The 16,489-nt window shown below is 47.3% G+C and overlaps 1 protein-coding gene across 1 annotated transcript in view; it reads left to right on the top strand.

Moving 5' to 3' along the window:
• CARMIL3 (capping protein regulator and myosin 1 linker 3) overlaps nucleotides 1-16,489 on the top strand; it is a 95,609-nt gene that overhangs the window by 49,410 nt on the left and 29,710 nt on the right. Inside the window, exon 20 of the mRNA XM_044287936.1 lies at nucleotides 695-749. Coding sequence (XP_044143871.1) covers nucleotides 695-749 — 55 coding nt within the window. The remainder of the gene's footprint in view (nucleotides 1-694; nucleotides 750-16,489) is intronic.

The raw sequence follows: 16,489 nt of genomic DNA, 5'->3' as shown, positions 1-16,489 counted from the left end.
GGCCGGATCTGGCGGAGGCAGGTGCTGAGGTGAGGAGGGCGGCGATTAAGACTGGGAAGGAGGTGCTAGGCACCAGACGGCCGGGCAGCCTGTATTAACTGACGTCCCCTTGGGCACCTTAGGTAGGAGTAAGGTGTGACTAACTTATGTAGAGGTGAAGCCCTCTGACACATCTGTGATGTCCATGCTCCAGAAACTGAAACTTACACATAGATTTCGTTATAGTTTACTCCAGGTTTTTTTGGATAAATAATTGTTATTGCGATGTTTGCAGTGACCACACCCCTTGTGCTGAGCTCCACCCACTTAAAAAAAAGTGGTCAGGGCAATGGAAAAAGGCAAAAAGATACAAAGCTTTGTGCAAAATGCATGAAAATTGTGATTTGGTCATGCCAGAAAACTGGTGTACAGCCTTTGTAAATGACCCCACTATGTTATTAGGCATGATAGGGATGTTTTGGGGAATTTTGCCATTAAAGGATAAAGAAACTTAAAACTACTAAACTACTATATTACAAGCTGTAGTGTGTTATCGAACTAAAAAAGGAACAGAAAAATGACAAATATATTCCACATGGAAACCTGTCACTAGGGCATAGTGAAGTTGTTAATGCTTCTGTATCTTCTGCACTTCTACAAGCAAACACTGCAGTTATTACTGAAAGACTCTTTTAATCTCTGACATTGCACATAGGGTCCTAGAGGAGATTCTTCAAAGAATCGTGAATGTCCTTCAGGATGAAGACTGTGTGAGTACCACTGATATAACCACAGAGGTGTATTACAGATAAATTGCTAGAATGATTCTCTGGGGTTTTTAAAAATTGTCTTGGGTTTACATCTATTAGTTTGATTTTCTCATCCTATTTAAAGGGATTGTCTGGTTTCAGGAGGAAACCAGACAATCCCCAGATCTGCCTTAATTAAAGAACAGGTAAGTACTTACCTCATGGATCCTGTGCCACTTCTCCAGTTCTCCTGGCCAGGCTCTATTTACCTGGCTGTGGCAGTGATGTTATGTCGACAATACGTGACCACTGCAGCCGGTTACTGGCCTTGTCGGGTGCACCACGTAGGCTAATGATTGGCTGCATCTTCACATGTTGTTGACATGACGTCTATGATGCGACCAGGGGTGTATCAAGAAAAGGCTTGATATTTGAACAGCCCCCGCCACTTACTGCAATCCCACTCTTGCGGATAGTTAAGACTGCCAGCTGTTTTTATGAAGTTCACTGAGCTCTACAAAAGACATAATGAGCTTATTCTGGGGATCGTTATGAATACAGCAATGCCAAATTCATATGCTTCTTAGGCCTCTAATAAAAAAAACTTTTCTTATATTTCTGTCTACATTGGTGTGAGTGCTTTTTTTTGCAGGGCGTGCTGTAATTTTTATTGGTATCTTTTTGGGGTACATATGTCTTTTTGATTAATTTTTATAAACATTTTTGAGGGTGGGACATGACCAAAAAATTGTGAATTGTGCATTTTTAGATCTTTACAAGATTCACCGTGCAGAAAAAAATATTTATTTATTTTAATACGGCATTTTGAGACGTGGCAATACATATTATGTTATTTTTTTAAGTAAAATTGGGAAAGGGGGTGATTTCACTTGTAGGGGCTCCAATCTAACTGATCAGATGCCACAGTCGCTATTGACCACAGCATCTGAGGGATTAAATTACCAGAATCAGAGTTATCTCAGATTCCGGTCATTGTGGTCGGGTTTCAGCTGTATTATACAGCCAGAACTCCTCATGTATGGATGCATCATGGGTTGTTAAGGGGTTAACTTAAAGGGGTTGTCTAATCTCGCCATCAATAATGCGAGATGACTGTCATGTTCCCTCGGGTGACTGATATCAGGAGCTCAAGGAGACTGGCTAAGCATGGAGAAATCTAACAGCCTCCTTGATTGCTCTTGATTCAGTGTTGATGGGGTTAATGACCACTTCCCTTTTCTCAGCTGTTGCTCAGTGGTCATTTCTACCCTCTATAGTCTGACCACACCCTTCTGACTATGCGGTAGATAGCTTCACTTGGGTTTGGCTGAGCTGGTCTGAGGTTGTCTCTGGTGTTCCTCCTCGTCCATCTAAGTGTGGCGTTTGTTTGTGTTTGTTATATTCCCTGTTTTTTGTATCTGGGCCTGAGACAGAGACTTCCATTTGTCCATCTGGGGAGGAATGGGGTTTCTCTGGTCCTAACCTTTTCCAGGGCCTTATAGGGAAATAAGGGCCTAGGTATCCTGCATATGAATATTCCTACCTTCAAGGACTATTCATATTGATAGGTAGTTATGGCCCGGATTAGGGTTGTTTAGGAGGTGACCTGTTCCTTCCCTAGTTTCCAGGCCCAGTTACTGTTACCCTTCCCTCCTGTGTTCAGTGTGGAGTCCCGTCCCCCCCCCCCCCCCCCCCCACACTGATCGTGACATAATCTACCGCCCTAAAAACCGCCATTTCGTTCAGGTCACTGCAGCTATGGCTCCTATGTCTGCACTGGTCGAACATCTGCAGGGACTGTCATTGGAGGTAGCTGACCTCCGCGCGACAGTCTTACGGATTCAGAGACCACAGGCAGGTTGGTTCCGATGGTGGGTACCAGGCCTGCCCTGAACCTAAGGTTGCCCTCCCGGACAGATTTTCTGGGGGTAGTGACAATTTCATTCAGGTTCAGTGAATCGTGTAAGTTGTACTTTAAGCTGCGTCCATACTCTTCTGGGGATGAATGTCAAGGTGTGGGTATGATCATTTCTTTGCTTAAGGATGATGCACAGTCTTGGGCTTTTTCACTGCCGACCGGATCACCGTCCCTCCAGTCGGTAGATGAATTTTTCAGAGCCTTGGGTCTTATTTATGATGAGCCTGGATTGGATCTCTCAGGCTGAGACCAAGTTACGTGGTTTAAGGCAGGGAGAGCGCTACGCGGAGATCTATTGCTCTGAATTTAGGAGATGGGCAACGGATACGGAGTGGAATGATCCTACTCTCCGTAGCCAGTTCTGTTAGGGTCTATCTGAGAGGCTGCAGGACGCTGTTGACCTTTCAAGAAAAACCTGAGTCATTGGAAGCAGCTATGTCCCTCGCTGTATGTCTGGATAGACGCCTGAGAGGGAGATCTAAGTGTCCTCACCCTCAGGACGTACTGTCAAATAAGGTGGGGGCTTCCTTTGACACTTATGGTAAAGAGACACCTGTTGTTTACGCCTTGCTGAGGAGCCTATGCAGTTAGGGGGTGCTACTCCTGGGACTGCTGGTAAGAGCTCTAGTTATATGAAGGGAGTCTATTTTTGTTGTGAAGAAAAGGGACATTTCGTGAATATTTGTCCCGTACATTCTGCCTCAAGGTGTAAACAAAATAAAAACGCTTAATCCCCAAATTACGTTTGGTGGTATGGATGGGGAGCAAGAAAACGTACTTTTGTCGTTTACTGGTAGTACCCGATTTCTACTGTCTGCCGAGGTGGCGCTAGAATCCAAAACTGTGGAAATCTATATAGTTATCGACAGTGGGGCTGGGGTTAACCTGATTGATGGACAGTTTGTTCATATTCATGGGTTGACTACTAGTGCACTAGAGAAAAGCATTTCTGTCTTTGCAATTGATTCTGCACCTCTTACCCCAAAATGCCTGTTGCAGGTGGTAAATGACATCCATTTAAAAGTGGGTGATTTCCATCAGGAATCTATCTCATGTTATGTGTTGGAGGGTCTGCCTGCTCCGATGGTCTTGGGCTTACCATAGTTAAGCAAACATAACCCTACCATCAACTGGCAAGCGAGATAGATTCTCGATTGGAGTGATTTTTGCATGGTCTTAATGCGTCTTTCTCTGTGGTCACCACTAAAACTGTACCCTCGTTCATTTCCGAATTTTCTGATGTGTTTTCTGAGAGTGGTAACCAGGAGTTACCCCCGCATCAGGAGTATGATTGTCCCGTCAATCTTTTTCCTGGAGCTAAACTGCCCAAATCTCGGTTGTATAATCTTTCGGAGCCCGAAAGAAAAGCTATGCGAGAGTATATCACTGAGAGTTTGGTCGAAGAGGCATATCAGACCATCCAAATCCCCAGTGGCTGCTGGGTTTTTCTTTGTAAAAAAAAAAAAAGATGGTACCCTTAGACCAGTGATGGCTAACCTTGGCACTCCAGCTGTGGTAAAACTACAACTCCCTAGATGCCACCCTTGCTTGGCTGCTCTCAGAACTGTATAGAAATAAATGGAGCATGCTGGGAATCGTAGTTTCACCACAGCTGGAGTGCCAAGGTTAGCCATCACTGCCTTAGACCATGTCTGGACTTCCGTGAGCTCAACTGTATTTCTGTCCGTGATCCTTACCTCCTTCCTTTGATTCCGGATTTGTTTAATCAAATTGTCGGTGCCAAGGTGTTCTCTAAATTGGATCTGAGGGGGGCATATAATTTGGTAAGGATAAAAGAGGGGGACGAATGGAACACGGCCTTTAATACCCCTGAGGGTCATTTTGAGAATCTGATCATGCCTTTTGGGTGCACCAGTGCTCCAGTGGTTTTTCAACACTTTGTAAATTACATCTTTCATCATCTGGTGGGAAGATTTATTGTTGTATATCTGGATGACATACTAATTTATTCTCCAGACATGGAGACTGATCAGGATCATGTGAGACCTGTGTTACAGATCCTAAGAGAGAATAAATTGTATCCGAAGATGGGAAAATGTGTTTTTGCTGTCCTGGAAGTACAATTCCTTGGTTACCTGCACTCATCCTCAGGTTTTCGTATGGATCCCGAGAAAGTCTGTGCGGTGTTAGACTGCGATCGACCCGAAAATCTGAAAGCGCTTATGCGGTTTTTGGAATTCACCAACTACTACAGTAAATTCATCTTGAACTATTCAACTGTGGTTAAACCTTTAACAGACATGACTAGGAAGGGGGTTGATTTCTCTGTTTGGTCTGGGGTGGCATTACAAGCCTTTTCTGCTGTGAAGGAATGTTTTGCTTCAGCCCCTATTCTGGTACAACCGGACGTGTCTCAGCCATTCATTGTAGAGGTTGACGCATCTGAGGTAGGGGTGGGAGCAGTTTTGTCGCAAGGTCCTTCATCTAGTAAATGGCGCCCATGTGCTTTTTTTTCTCTAAAAAAACTCTCTATTGCTGAAAGAAATTATGACGTGGGTAATAGGGAATTGCTGGCCATTAAGTTGGCTTTTGAAGAATGGCGCCATTGGTTGGATGGAGCAATTCATCCTATTACGGTAATTACTGATCACAAAAATCTGGCTTACCTTGAGTCGGCTAAACGACTGAATCCAAGGCAGGCCAGATGGTCGCTATTTTTCACCAGATTTAACTTCATTGTCACCTACCGCCCTGGGGTTAAGAACGTCAAAGCAGATGCTTTGTCACGCAGCTTTCCTTGTTTCCTTTGTTACTTCAGACTTATGTCACCCTGGGAGTAGATCCACTGTCGATTTAATCTCGCACAGATTTTGGTGGCTGGGGCTGCGTAAGTGTGTTCAGGACTATGTGTTGTACCTGTGTTCGTGCTAAGGTGACACATACTCGGCCTTCTGGATCTCTTCTTCCGTTACCCATCCCGTCCAGACCTTGGACGCATTTGTCCATGGACTTTATCACGGATTTACTGAATTATTCGGGAAAAAACGTGATCCTAGTGGTAGTTGATTGGTTTAGCAAAATGGCGCATTTTATAGCATTGCCTGCTCTACCTATTGCCAAAACTCTTCCACAGATGTTTGTCGACGAATGTTGTGAAACTACATGACATTCCCTCTGATGTGGTGTCTGATCGGGTGACACAGTTTGTTTCCATCCTCAGTTTGGAACATTTTCTGATTCTCAAACTTCCGATATTCCTGAGGAGGAACTATTTTCCTCTTCTTTGTCTTCGATTTGGTGGAAAATTTAAAATAACCTGAAAAAGATGGGCAACAGGTATAAGCGTGTGGCTGACAGGAGACGTATGAATGGTCCGGACCTGAGAGTGGGTGATTCTGTGTGGCTGTCCACAAGAAACATTAAGCTTGGGGCTCATGCACACGAGCGTATTTTCTTTCCGTGTCCGTAAATTATTTTTTTTTGCAGACCATATACGGAACCATTCATTTCAATAGGTCCTCAAAAAAAGGAAGGTACTCCGTGTGCATTCCGTTTCCGTATGTCTGTATTTCCGTTCCACAAAAAAATAGTGCATTACGCACAAGGATAGTACTGTTCTATTAGGGGCCAGATGTTCCGTTCCGCAAAATACGGAATGCACACAGATGTCATCCGTAAAATACATACGGTCGTGTGCATGAGGCCTTAGAATACCTTCTTGGAAGTTGGGCCCAAGATTTATTGGTCCATATAAGATCACTGCCATTGTTAACCCTGTAGCCTTCCATCTTGAACTTCCTCAGGCTTTGAAAATTCATAACGTATTTCATAGGTCGTTGTTGAAGAAATGTGTCGAACCTGTTGAGCCGTCCTCCTTGCCTCCTGCTCCTGTCATGGTGGACGATAATTAAGAATTTCAAATCAGCAGGATTGTGGACTCCCGAGTTCTCCATAGATCCCTCCAGTATCTCGTCCACTGGAAGGGTTATGGGCCATAGGAGAGGATGTGGGTTCCAGCGGCCGATGTTAATGCGAATCGTCTAGTGAAGGCCTTTCACAGAGCCCATCCTGATAAGGTCGGTACTGGGTGCCCGGAGGTCACCCGTAGAAGGGGGAGTACTGTCACGGTCCCTCAGGTGACATATGTCAGGAGATCAAGGAGACTGGCTGAGCGTGGAGGAATCTAACAGCCTCCTTGATTTTTCTTGATTTAGTGTTGATAGGGTTAATGACCACTTCTCTTTTCTCACCTGTTGCTCAGTGGTCATCACTTCTTCCCTTTATAGTCTGACCCCACCCTTCTGACTATGCGGTTGATAGCTTAATTTGGGTTTGGCTGAGCTGGTGTGAGGTCGTATCTGGTGTTCCTGCTAGTCCATCTCTACAGAAGTTAAGTGTCGCGTTTGTTTGTGTTTGTTATATTCCCTGTTGTTTGTATCTGGGCCTGAGACAGAGACTTCCATTCGTCAATCTGGGGAGGAATGGATTGTCTCTGGTCCTAACCTTTTCCAGGGCCTTATAGGGAAATAAGGGCCTAGGTATCCTGCATATGAATATTCCTACCTTCAAGGTCTATTCATATTGATAGGTAGTTATGGCCCAGATTAGGGTTGTTTAGGAGATGACCTGTTCCTTGCCTAGTTTCCAGACCCAGTTACTGTTTGTTCTCCTTCCCTCCTGTGCTCAGTGGGGAGTTTTCCCCCCACACTGATCATGACAGAGTCACAGTTCCGACCACCTCCCGGCTGGGTGCTCGTTGTTTCAGTAGCTCCCATTGCGGTTCATGAAAGCTACCGAAACAGCATAGCACAGCAAGCTATGCTGATAGTCTAACTCAAAAACGCAAGACATTCACTGTTAAACCAGACACAATGCCTTGTAGGGCTAGCTCTGAATTTAATTATATCTTTCACTTAATGGTCCATTATTTTCCAGAGAAAATGTACTTTTAAACCCTCTGCAAATAGGCAGTTAAGTGCACCCAGGGCGAACCCAGACACGCTGTGCACGTTTGCTCCTCCTGCTTCCTCTGCCTGCCCCTCCATCTCCTGCCTGATTGACAGGGCCAGGCAAGATGACTATGCAGGAGCCTAGCCTCTGTCAGTCTGCTGAAATGGAGGGGCTGACAGAAAGTGAAATGGTTTCAAAGTGACTTACTGATCGCTAAGTAAAAAGTATCTTTACATTCAGCTCAGTTAGCCCTACAAGACATTGGTTTAACATTGATCCATGTGACAGATTCCCTTTAAGAAAACAAGAAAGTGTTAATTTTAGGGTATTTTTTACATGTGGCGGATGTGCTGCTGATTTTCACCTGCAGGCAGCAAATCCACAGCATAATACAGCAAAGTGGTATGTTTTATGGATTTTGAGGCTAGGCTTTCACATTTAGGCCTTTTAATGCTATTTTTAAAGCCAAAACTACAGTGGTTTTCAAAAGGATAAGACTCTGCCTTTCCGTCACACATATCCTCTATTTATTCCTAGCTTTGACTTTAAGAAACACACAGAAAACCAGTAAACCCAGCCTAAATTAGCAGCATTTCCATTAAAGCTTATGCATTTTAAATAAGCTACAGTATTATACATGACAGAAACCAAAATTATCAATAAAACCGTCATACTAAAGAAAAAAATATAACCTTTAATTGTATTGCCTCCTTTTACCCAAATGATGGCTTCATTTAAGTGAATGGGACAAAGCTGTAAAACCCGGCACCACCGCTCCTAAAAGTACGTCATTCTGTGGTGCGAACTAATGTCCTGACCAATGTAAACAATGAAGAGGCTGCAGTGCCCGTCCGAGTATCACAGCCAGGGCCGTTTCTAGGGGCGGGCGGGACGGGCGGCCGCCCGGGGCGCTGTCAGAAGGGGGGCGCCGGCAGGGGCGCCCTCTTGTCGTTTCTCGGCCGTGCGCCCTGGCTCCCTCCCTCTGACATCTCGCCTGACCTGCGCCCGAGTGCCGAGTCCTCTCACTCTTCAGCATAGGCGTGCGCAGCCTATTGCATTAGGGTGTGCACCCTAAAGCACAAACACATGCCGCGCGCGCGTGTGTATGTATGTATATATATATATACACACACACACAAATACACTACGGGGTATCAGGGTAGATTATTATACAGGGGTAATATAACTAAGGGCTATCAGAGTAAATTATACAGGAGTAATATCACTGAGGAGGGCTATCAGGGACATTATACAGGGGTAATATAACTTATGTCGCCTGAGATAGCCCTCCTCAGTTATATTACCCCTGTATAATAATGTACCCCTAATACCCCTTAGTTTTACCCCCTGTATAATTTACCCTGATCCTTCAGTTATATTACCCCCTGTAATTTACCCTGATACCCCTCAGTTATACGGTATCATATAACTGAGGGGTATCAGGGTACATTATACAGAGGTGTAATTGAGGAGGGGTAGCAAGCAGCAGGGAACATACAGGGCAGAGTTCCAGTGGCGTAGCGTGGGTTGTCCAGCGCCCGGGGCAAGCCAAGTATTGCCCCCCCCCCCCCCCAACCTGTGAACACGCTCCTTTTTACAAATAATGCAGTACATGTCACCTACAGTCCTATGAAACACCACAGATAACAAAGTGATAACTGAGTACAGATAATGTAGCAGATGTCACCTGCAGTCCTATGTAATACCACAGATAACACAGTGGTAACTCTGTGAGTACAGATAATGTAGTAGATGGGTGTGAGGCCCCAGAATTCAGAACACGTACAGTGTGACCTGAAGTCTGGGGGCAGGCTTCGGCAGTGTGGGCCAAATCCTATAGCCACCCCCCCCCCCTAAACAGATATGTGGATGGGCATTACATATAATGGTACACACTATACAGTAGAGTACAGCAGCACATACCTGTAACCTCCAGTGACATCTCCTGTCATGTAGACCTTCCTCAACGTCTTCATTCGGACATAAGACCGCCATGATACCTTCTTTCAGCCGCGACTCTGCAGAGTTTCACAGAAAAATGTTTAGATTTCTCACTTTACTATCATCCTCAGATAACAGACCTCCCCTCCACCCGTAGTGCCCAGAAGTATAATGCCCTCTGTCTAATTATAATATATACTGGCCCCTCTGTGTTATTATTATTCTTAAAGGGAACCTGTCACCAGGATTTTGTGCATAGAGCTGGGGACATGGGCTGCTAGATGGCCACTAGCACATCTGCAATACCCAGACTCCCCAGAGCTCTCTGCGCTTTTATTGTGTTAAAAAACAGTTTTGATCCATATGCAAATGACCGGATATGAGTCCTGTATCCGGCGATGAGTCAAGCTGGAAAGGAGCCCAGCACCGCCCTGCGTCCTCCGAATCTCCTCCTCGCTGGCTGACGTCACAGAGCTGGAGCGCCGAAATCGCGTGATGCGCGAGCTAGCGCATGCGCAGTGTCGGCATCATGTTCATTCCCTGTACTGGCATCAGCACAGGGAACGAACTACGCATGCGCTAGCTCGCGCATCGCAAGATTTCGTGTGTGTGTGTATATATATATATATATACATACACATGCACGCGTGCGGCGCAGTGGCGGATCCAGAGACTGGGCTCCTTACCGCTTGACTCATCTACGGATACAGGACTCATATCAGGTCATTTGCATATGGATCAAAACTGTTTTTTAACACAATAAAAGCGCAGAGAGCTCTGGGGACTGGGTATTGCGGATGTGCTAGTGGCCATCTAGCAGCCCATGTCCCCAGCTCTATGCGCAAAATCCTGGTGACAGGTTCCCTTTAATATTATAATGGCCCCCTCTGTATTAGGCTCCATTCACACGTCCGCAAAATGTGTCTGCATCCATTCCGCAATTGTGTGGAATGGGTGCGGGCCCATGCATTCTCTATGGGGACGGAATGGATGCGGAAAGCACACAGTGTGCTCTTCGCATCCGCATTTCCGGAGCGGCCTGCCGAACTTCCGGTCCGTGGCTCTGGAAAAAAATGTGCTAGTCTTGTCCGCAGCTGTGGACAAAAATAGGCTGTTCTATGGGGGTGCCGGCCGGGTGTATTGCGGATCCGCAAAACACTACGGACGTGTGAATGGACCAGAATAGTAATAATTATGGCGCTCTTTAGCCCCTCCAGCATACAGTCCCATGTAAAATACATCACTCCTTGCCTTCAGCCCCTCCAGCATACAGTCCCATGTAAATAATATCACCCTTCCTCTCTTCGCTGCCTGCCTTGAGCTCCTTCAGCATACAGTCCCATGTAAAATACATCACGCCCCGCCTTCAGCCCCTCCAAAATACAGTCCCATGTAAAATACAAACCTCCCCCGGCCTTCAGCCCTTCCAGCATACAGTCCCCATGTAAAATAATATCACCCCTCCTGCCTTCAGCCCCTCCAGCATACAGTCCCATGTAAAATACATCACTCTCTCTGTCTTTAGCCTCTCCAGCATACAGTCCCATGTAAATAATATCACTTCACCCCCCTCTCTTCAGACCCCTCTAACAGTCTCCAGTGTACAATGATTATTCCTCCTCCCTTCAGCCCCTGCAAAAAGCCCCCCAAGTCCATATAACAGTCACTCTTCTCCTCCACAGACTTACCTATGGCTTCTGCTCCTCTCTCCAATATCCGGCTCTGTTGAATTTCCGGCATATCTCGAGGCCCCGCCCCCTGTATGACGAGACTCCGCCTCTTTCCCGACATCATACCTCCCTAGAGCAAATCCATTCTAGCGCTCTACTGTCTCATAGGCTTCAGACCACTAGTGAAGGATCGCATCAGGAGTTGGCAGATGGCAGTGCAGCACGGAGGTGATGATTAGGGTGTGCCCAGGCACACCCGGCACACCCCGTGCGCACGCCTATGCTCTTCAGACAGTGCGGGCGGCACTTACTGACGTCACGCGCCTGCTCCTCCCACTAGGCGGCGCAGGCGCGTGACATACAGTGAGTGAGTGAGCGCCGCACTGCCTGCCTGTTACCGCCCGCCCTGAGCCCCTGAGCAGTGCTGATGCCTGCTGTGAGGCGAGTGATGGTCTGGGGGGGCATTAATTACAATGATGGGGGGGGGCATTAATTACAATGGGGGGCATTAATTACAATGGGGGGCATTAATTACAATGGGGGGAATTAATTACAATGGGGGGGGCCACTGTGGGAGACATGAAAATGGGGGCCACTGTCACTGTGGGGGACATTAAGTTTAATAAGGATCACTATGGACATTATTTAGAATGGAGGCTGCTGTTGGTGTCATTACTCATTATACTGTATAATGTCTGATAGGCCTAGTCCTGAGCTGAGTTATATTACCCTGCCCATGCCCTGTATAATAATGTACCTATCCCTGATACCCCTTAGTTATATTACCCCGCTGGAGTAATATAACTAAGGGGCATCAGGGTACATTATTATACAGGGCAGGGTAATATAACTCAGGACTAGGCCTATCAGACATTATAGTTATAATGAGTAATGACATCCACAGCAGCCTCTATTCTAAATAATGTCCATAGTGATCCTTATTAAAAATAAAGTCCCCCCACAGGCAGGCAGTGCGGGCGGCGGACCTCACTCACTGTACCTCACGCACTGCGTGACGTACAGTGAGTGAGGTGAGCACCGCCGCCCGCACTGCCTGCCTGCCTGTTACCGCCCGCCCGGAGCAGTGCTGAGAAAGAAGCCTGCTGTGAGTGAGAGCCTGAGTCTATGGGACAGTGGGTCACTGTGACCGTCCGTGCAATGTGATTCCACATTTTTTACAATGGGGAGACACTTATTTCATCGAGCAGTTGTGAGGGGGGGGGGGGGAGTTTTTTTGACACTCGCCCTGAGAGAAATTTTACCTAGAAACTGCACTGATCACAGCCCCATTAGATAACTAATGGGTTAGGGTGCCGAGAGTTGGACCCTACTGATCTAAACTCGATGGTCTATCTTAAGGCCATAGTTTTACGCTGGGTTCACACCTGAGCGTTTTACAGCGCGTTCAAACGCGCTGTAAAACGCTCAAGACATGAAAACCAATGCTTCCCTATGGGAATGGTTCACACCTGGGCGTTTTACAGCGCGTACGAACGCGCTGTAAAACGCCCGACGCTCAAACAAGTACTTGAGCTTCTTTGGGGCGTTTTGACGCGCGTTTGTGGCCATAGGACACTGCAGTCAATGACACAAACGCGCGTCAAACGCGCGTTTACTATTACAAAAAACGCGCATAAAAACGCGCGACAAAACCGCGCGTAAAACGCGCGTTTGAGAAACGCTCAGGTGTGAACCCAGCGTCAAAGATTAACTGCTTGCCGACCACATGTTGACTATGTATGTCCTTAAAAGAGCCCTGTGTGGAGAGATCGCTGGTGGCTGGAGTCTGCGAGAGCTGCTGTGTTTTAGCAGATCAGTTCTGCAGTACAGCAATGTACAACCTACTATGTCAGCCCCAGTTACAGGAGAATCAGCAATAAAAAAAAGTAATGTTAAATGTTCCCCAAAGTCTTGTATGACCCTATGGGGGGCACAAAGTGTAAAAAAATTTAAATTCACTAAAATATGATAGAGAAAATAAAAAAATAAATGAAAAAAATAATTAGAAAAGCTACCAAAGTCACACAGCCGCTTCTAGCCCTGCCCCCGGCAACCATAACCCATACATCCCACAATAAACCATTACAGAAAAGGGACATCATTTTAGAAAAATATTATAGTTGCACGTTGTGCTATTAACAAAAAAAAAGAAAAACTGTGAAAAACAGACACCTTACTTTTTCCAGCCGCAATGGCAGGGAATGGTCGATCATGCCGAACCCCGTCATTTAATCCCTCAGATGCCATGATCGGGGCATCTGTGAGGTAAGACAGAGGGATGCAGCTCCCTCTGCCTTCCGATTGAAGCCCCCGCAGTTAAATTGAGGGGCTCCAATTGAGCTTTTTAGACCTGCCATGGTAAGCTCCCTGCGGTAATGTGCACATAGCACAGCTCAGCAGGGAGCACGGTATAATGCCGTTCACCCTAATAAATCTCTGTTAGGGTAAATGGGACAAGGGATCAAAAGATCCTAGGTTCTATCCCCCTAAGGGGGTTGAAAGTTATTACTGTAAAAGTAAAAAAAAACTGTTAAAATAAAAGAATATATAACATTTCAGATATCGCTGCATCCGAAAATTTCTAAACTATATTAAAGGGATTCTGTCACCTCCCCTCAGCCAAAAAACGATTTAAAAGCAGCCATGCAGCACAGCTTACCTGGATTAGGCTGTGCTCTTTTATCTTGAAATCCGTCCAGCAGTTACTTAAAAAAACGACTTTGATCAATAAGGAAATGCGTCCTGAAGGTGCCTAGAGGGGCGTTTTTTTCTTCCTAGAGAGCCCAGTACCGCCCCTCTTTCAGTGCCCAGCCCGCCTTCCTTGTATTTTCTAACCGCCGCCCCCAGCCTGCCACAGCCTCCCCTCCCCCTCCCTCACGCCGAACGAAGTCTCGCACAGGCGCAGTACCCACTGAGGGCTGCGCCTGTGCGATCTGCAGGAGACTGAGGGCAGGAGCTTCATCCTCGTCACTGGGCATGCGCCGAGCCCAGTGACGTCCGATGCTCGCTCTTCCCTCAGTCAGCAGGGAAGAGCGAGCATCGGACGTCACTGGGCTCGGCGCATGCCCAGTGACGAAGATGAAGCTGCCGCCCTCAGTCTCCTGATGATCGCACAGGCGCAGCCCTCAGTGGGTACTGCGCCTGTGCGAGACTTCGTTCGGCGTGAGGGAGGGGGAGGAGAGGGAGGGGAGGCTGTGGCAGGCTGGGGGCGGCGGTTAGAAAATACAAGGAAGGCGGGCTGGGCACTGAAAGAGGGGCGGTACTGGGCTCACTAGGAAGAAAAAAACGCCCCTCTGGGCACCTTCAGGACGCATTTCCTTATTGATCAAAGTCGTTTTTTGAAGTAACTGCTGGACGGATTTCAAGATAAAAGAGCACAGCCTAATCCAGGTAAGCTGTGCTGCATGGCTGCTTTTAAATCGTTTTTTGGCTGAGGGGAGGTGACAGAATCCCTTTAAATATTGAAAAAATTCCTGTGCAGTGAACGCGATAGCATTTCTGTGCATCCTCCCTGCCTCTAAAAATGGTACCAATAAAAACTACAGTTTGTCCAGCAAAAAACAAGCCTCATGCAGCTCTGTGGACGGAAATATAAAAAAGTTATCGCTGTCAGAAAATGGCGATACAAAGAAAATGTAGATTTTTTTCAAATTTTTTATTTTTTTTTAAAGTAGTAAAACAAAACCTATACAAGTTTGGTATCATCGTATTGGTATTGAGCCGCAGAATAAAAGCATCATGTTATTTTTAGTGCACAGTGAGGCCTCATGCACACGACAGTTTTTTTTCACGGCCCGCAAAAACTGGGTCCGTGGGTCCGTGATCCGTGACCGTTTTTTCGTCCGTGGGTCTTCCTTGATTTTTGGAGGATCCACGGACATGAAAAAAAAGTCGTTTTGGCGTCCGCCTGGCCGTGCGGAGCCAAACGGATCCGTCCTGAATTACAATGCTAGTCAATAGGGACGGATCCGTTTGAAGTTGACACAATATGGTGCCATTTCAAACGGATCCGTCCCCATTGACTTTCAATGTAAAGTCTGGAGTTCTTTTATACCATCGGATTGGAGTTTTCTCCAATCCGATGGTATATTTTAACTTGAAGCGTCCCCATCACCATGGGAACGCCTCTATGTTAGAATATACTGTCGGATATGAGCTACATCGTGAAAATCAGATCCGACAGTATATTCTAACACAGAGGCGTTCCCATGGTGATGGGGACGCTTCAGGTTAGAATATACTGAAAAACTGTGTACATGACTGCCCCCTGCTGCCTGGCAGGTGCTGCCAGGCAGCAGGGGGCAGACCCCCCCCACCCCCTGTTTTTAACTCATTGGTGGCCAGTGCGGCCGCCCCCCCTCCCTCCCCTGTAGTTAACTCATTGGTGGCCAGTGCGGCCGCCCCCCCCCCTCCCTCCCCTGTGCGGCCGCCCCCCCCCCTCCCTCCCCTGTAGTAAACTCGTTGGTGTCCAGTGGGCCCTCCCTCCCTCCCCTGTAGTTAACTCGTTGGTGGCCAGTGGGCCCCCCCTCCGTCCGCTATAGATAACTCATTGGTGTCCAGTGGGCCCCCCCTCCGTCCGCTATAGATAACTCATTGGTGTCCAGTGGGCCCCCCCTCCCTCCGCTGTAGATAACTCGTTGGTGGCCAGTGGGCCCTCTCCCCTCCCTCCCCCTCCTAATTAAAATCGCCCCCCTATCATTGGTGGCAGTGGTGAGTACCGATCGGAGTCCCAGTGTAATCGCTGGGGCTCCGATCGGTGACCATGGCAACCGGGACGCTACTGCAGTCCCGGTTGCCATGGTAGCTTAGCAATTTGTAGAAGCTTCATACTTACCTGAAGAGCTGCGATGTCTGTGACCGGCCGGGAGCTCCTCCTACTGGTAAGTGAAAGGTCTGTGCGGCGCATTGCTTATAGCACAGACCTGTCACTTACCAGTAGGAGGAGCTCCCGGCCGGTCACAGACATCGCTGCTCTTCAGGTAAGTATAAAGCTTCTACAAATTGCTAAGCTACCATGGCAACCGGGACTGCAGTAGCGTCCCGGTTGCCATGGTTACCGATCGGAGCCCCAGCGATTACACTGGGACTCCGATCGGTACTCACCACTGCCACCAATGATAGGGGGGCGATTTTAATTAGGAGGGGGTGGGAGGGGAGAGGGCCCACTGGCCACCAATGAGTTATCTATAGCGGACGGAGGGGGGGCCCACTGGCCACCAATGAGTTATCTATAGCGGACGGAGGGGGGGCCCACTGGACACCAATTAGTTATATAGAGGGGACGGAGGGGGGGGCCCACTGGACACCAATGAGTTATCTAT

The sequence above is a fragment of the Bufo gargarizans genome, chromosome 1, assembly GCF_014858855.1.
Source record: "Bufo gargarizans isolate SCDJY-AF-19 chromosome 1, ASM1485885v1, whole genome shotgun sequence".
In the NCBI taxonomy this organism is placed as follows: domain Eukaryota; kingdom Metazoa; phylum Chordata; class Amphibia; order Anura; family Bufonidae; genus Bufo; species Bufo gargarizans.
Note: the sequence above shows the minus strand (reverse complement) of the source record. Positions and strands in the feature narration are given on the sequence as shown.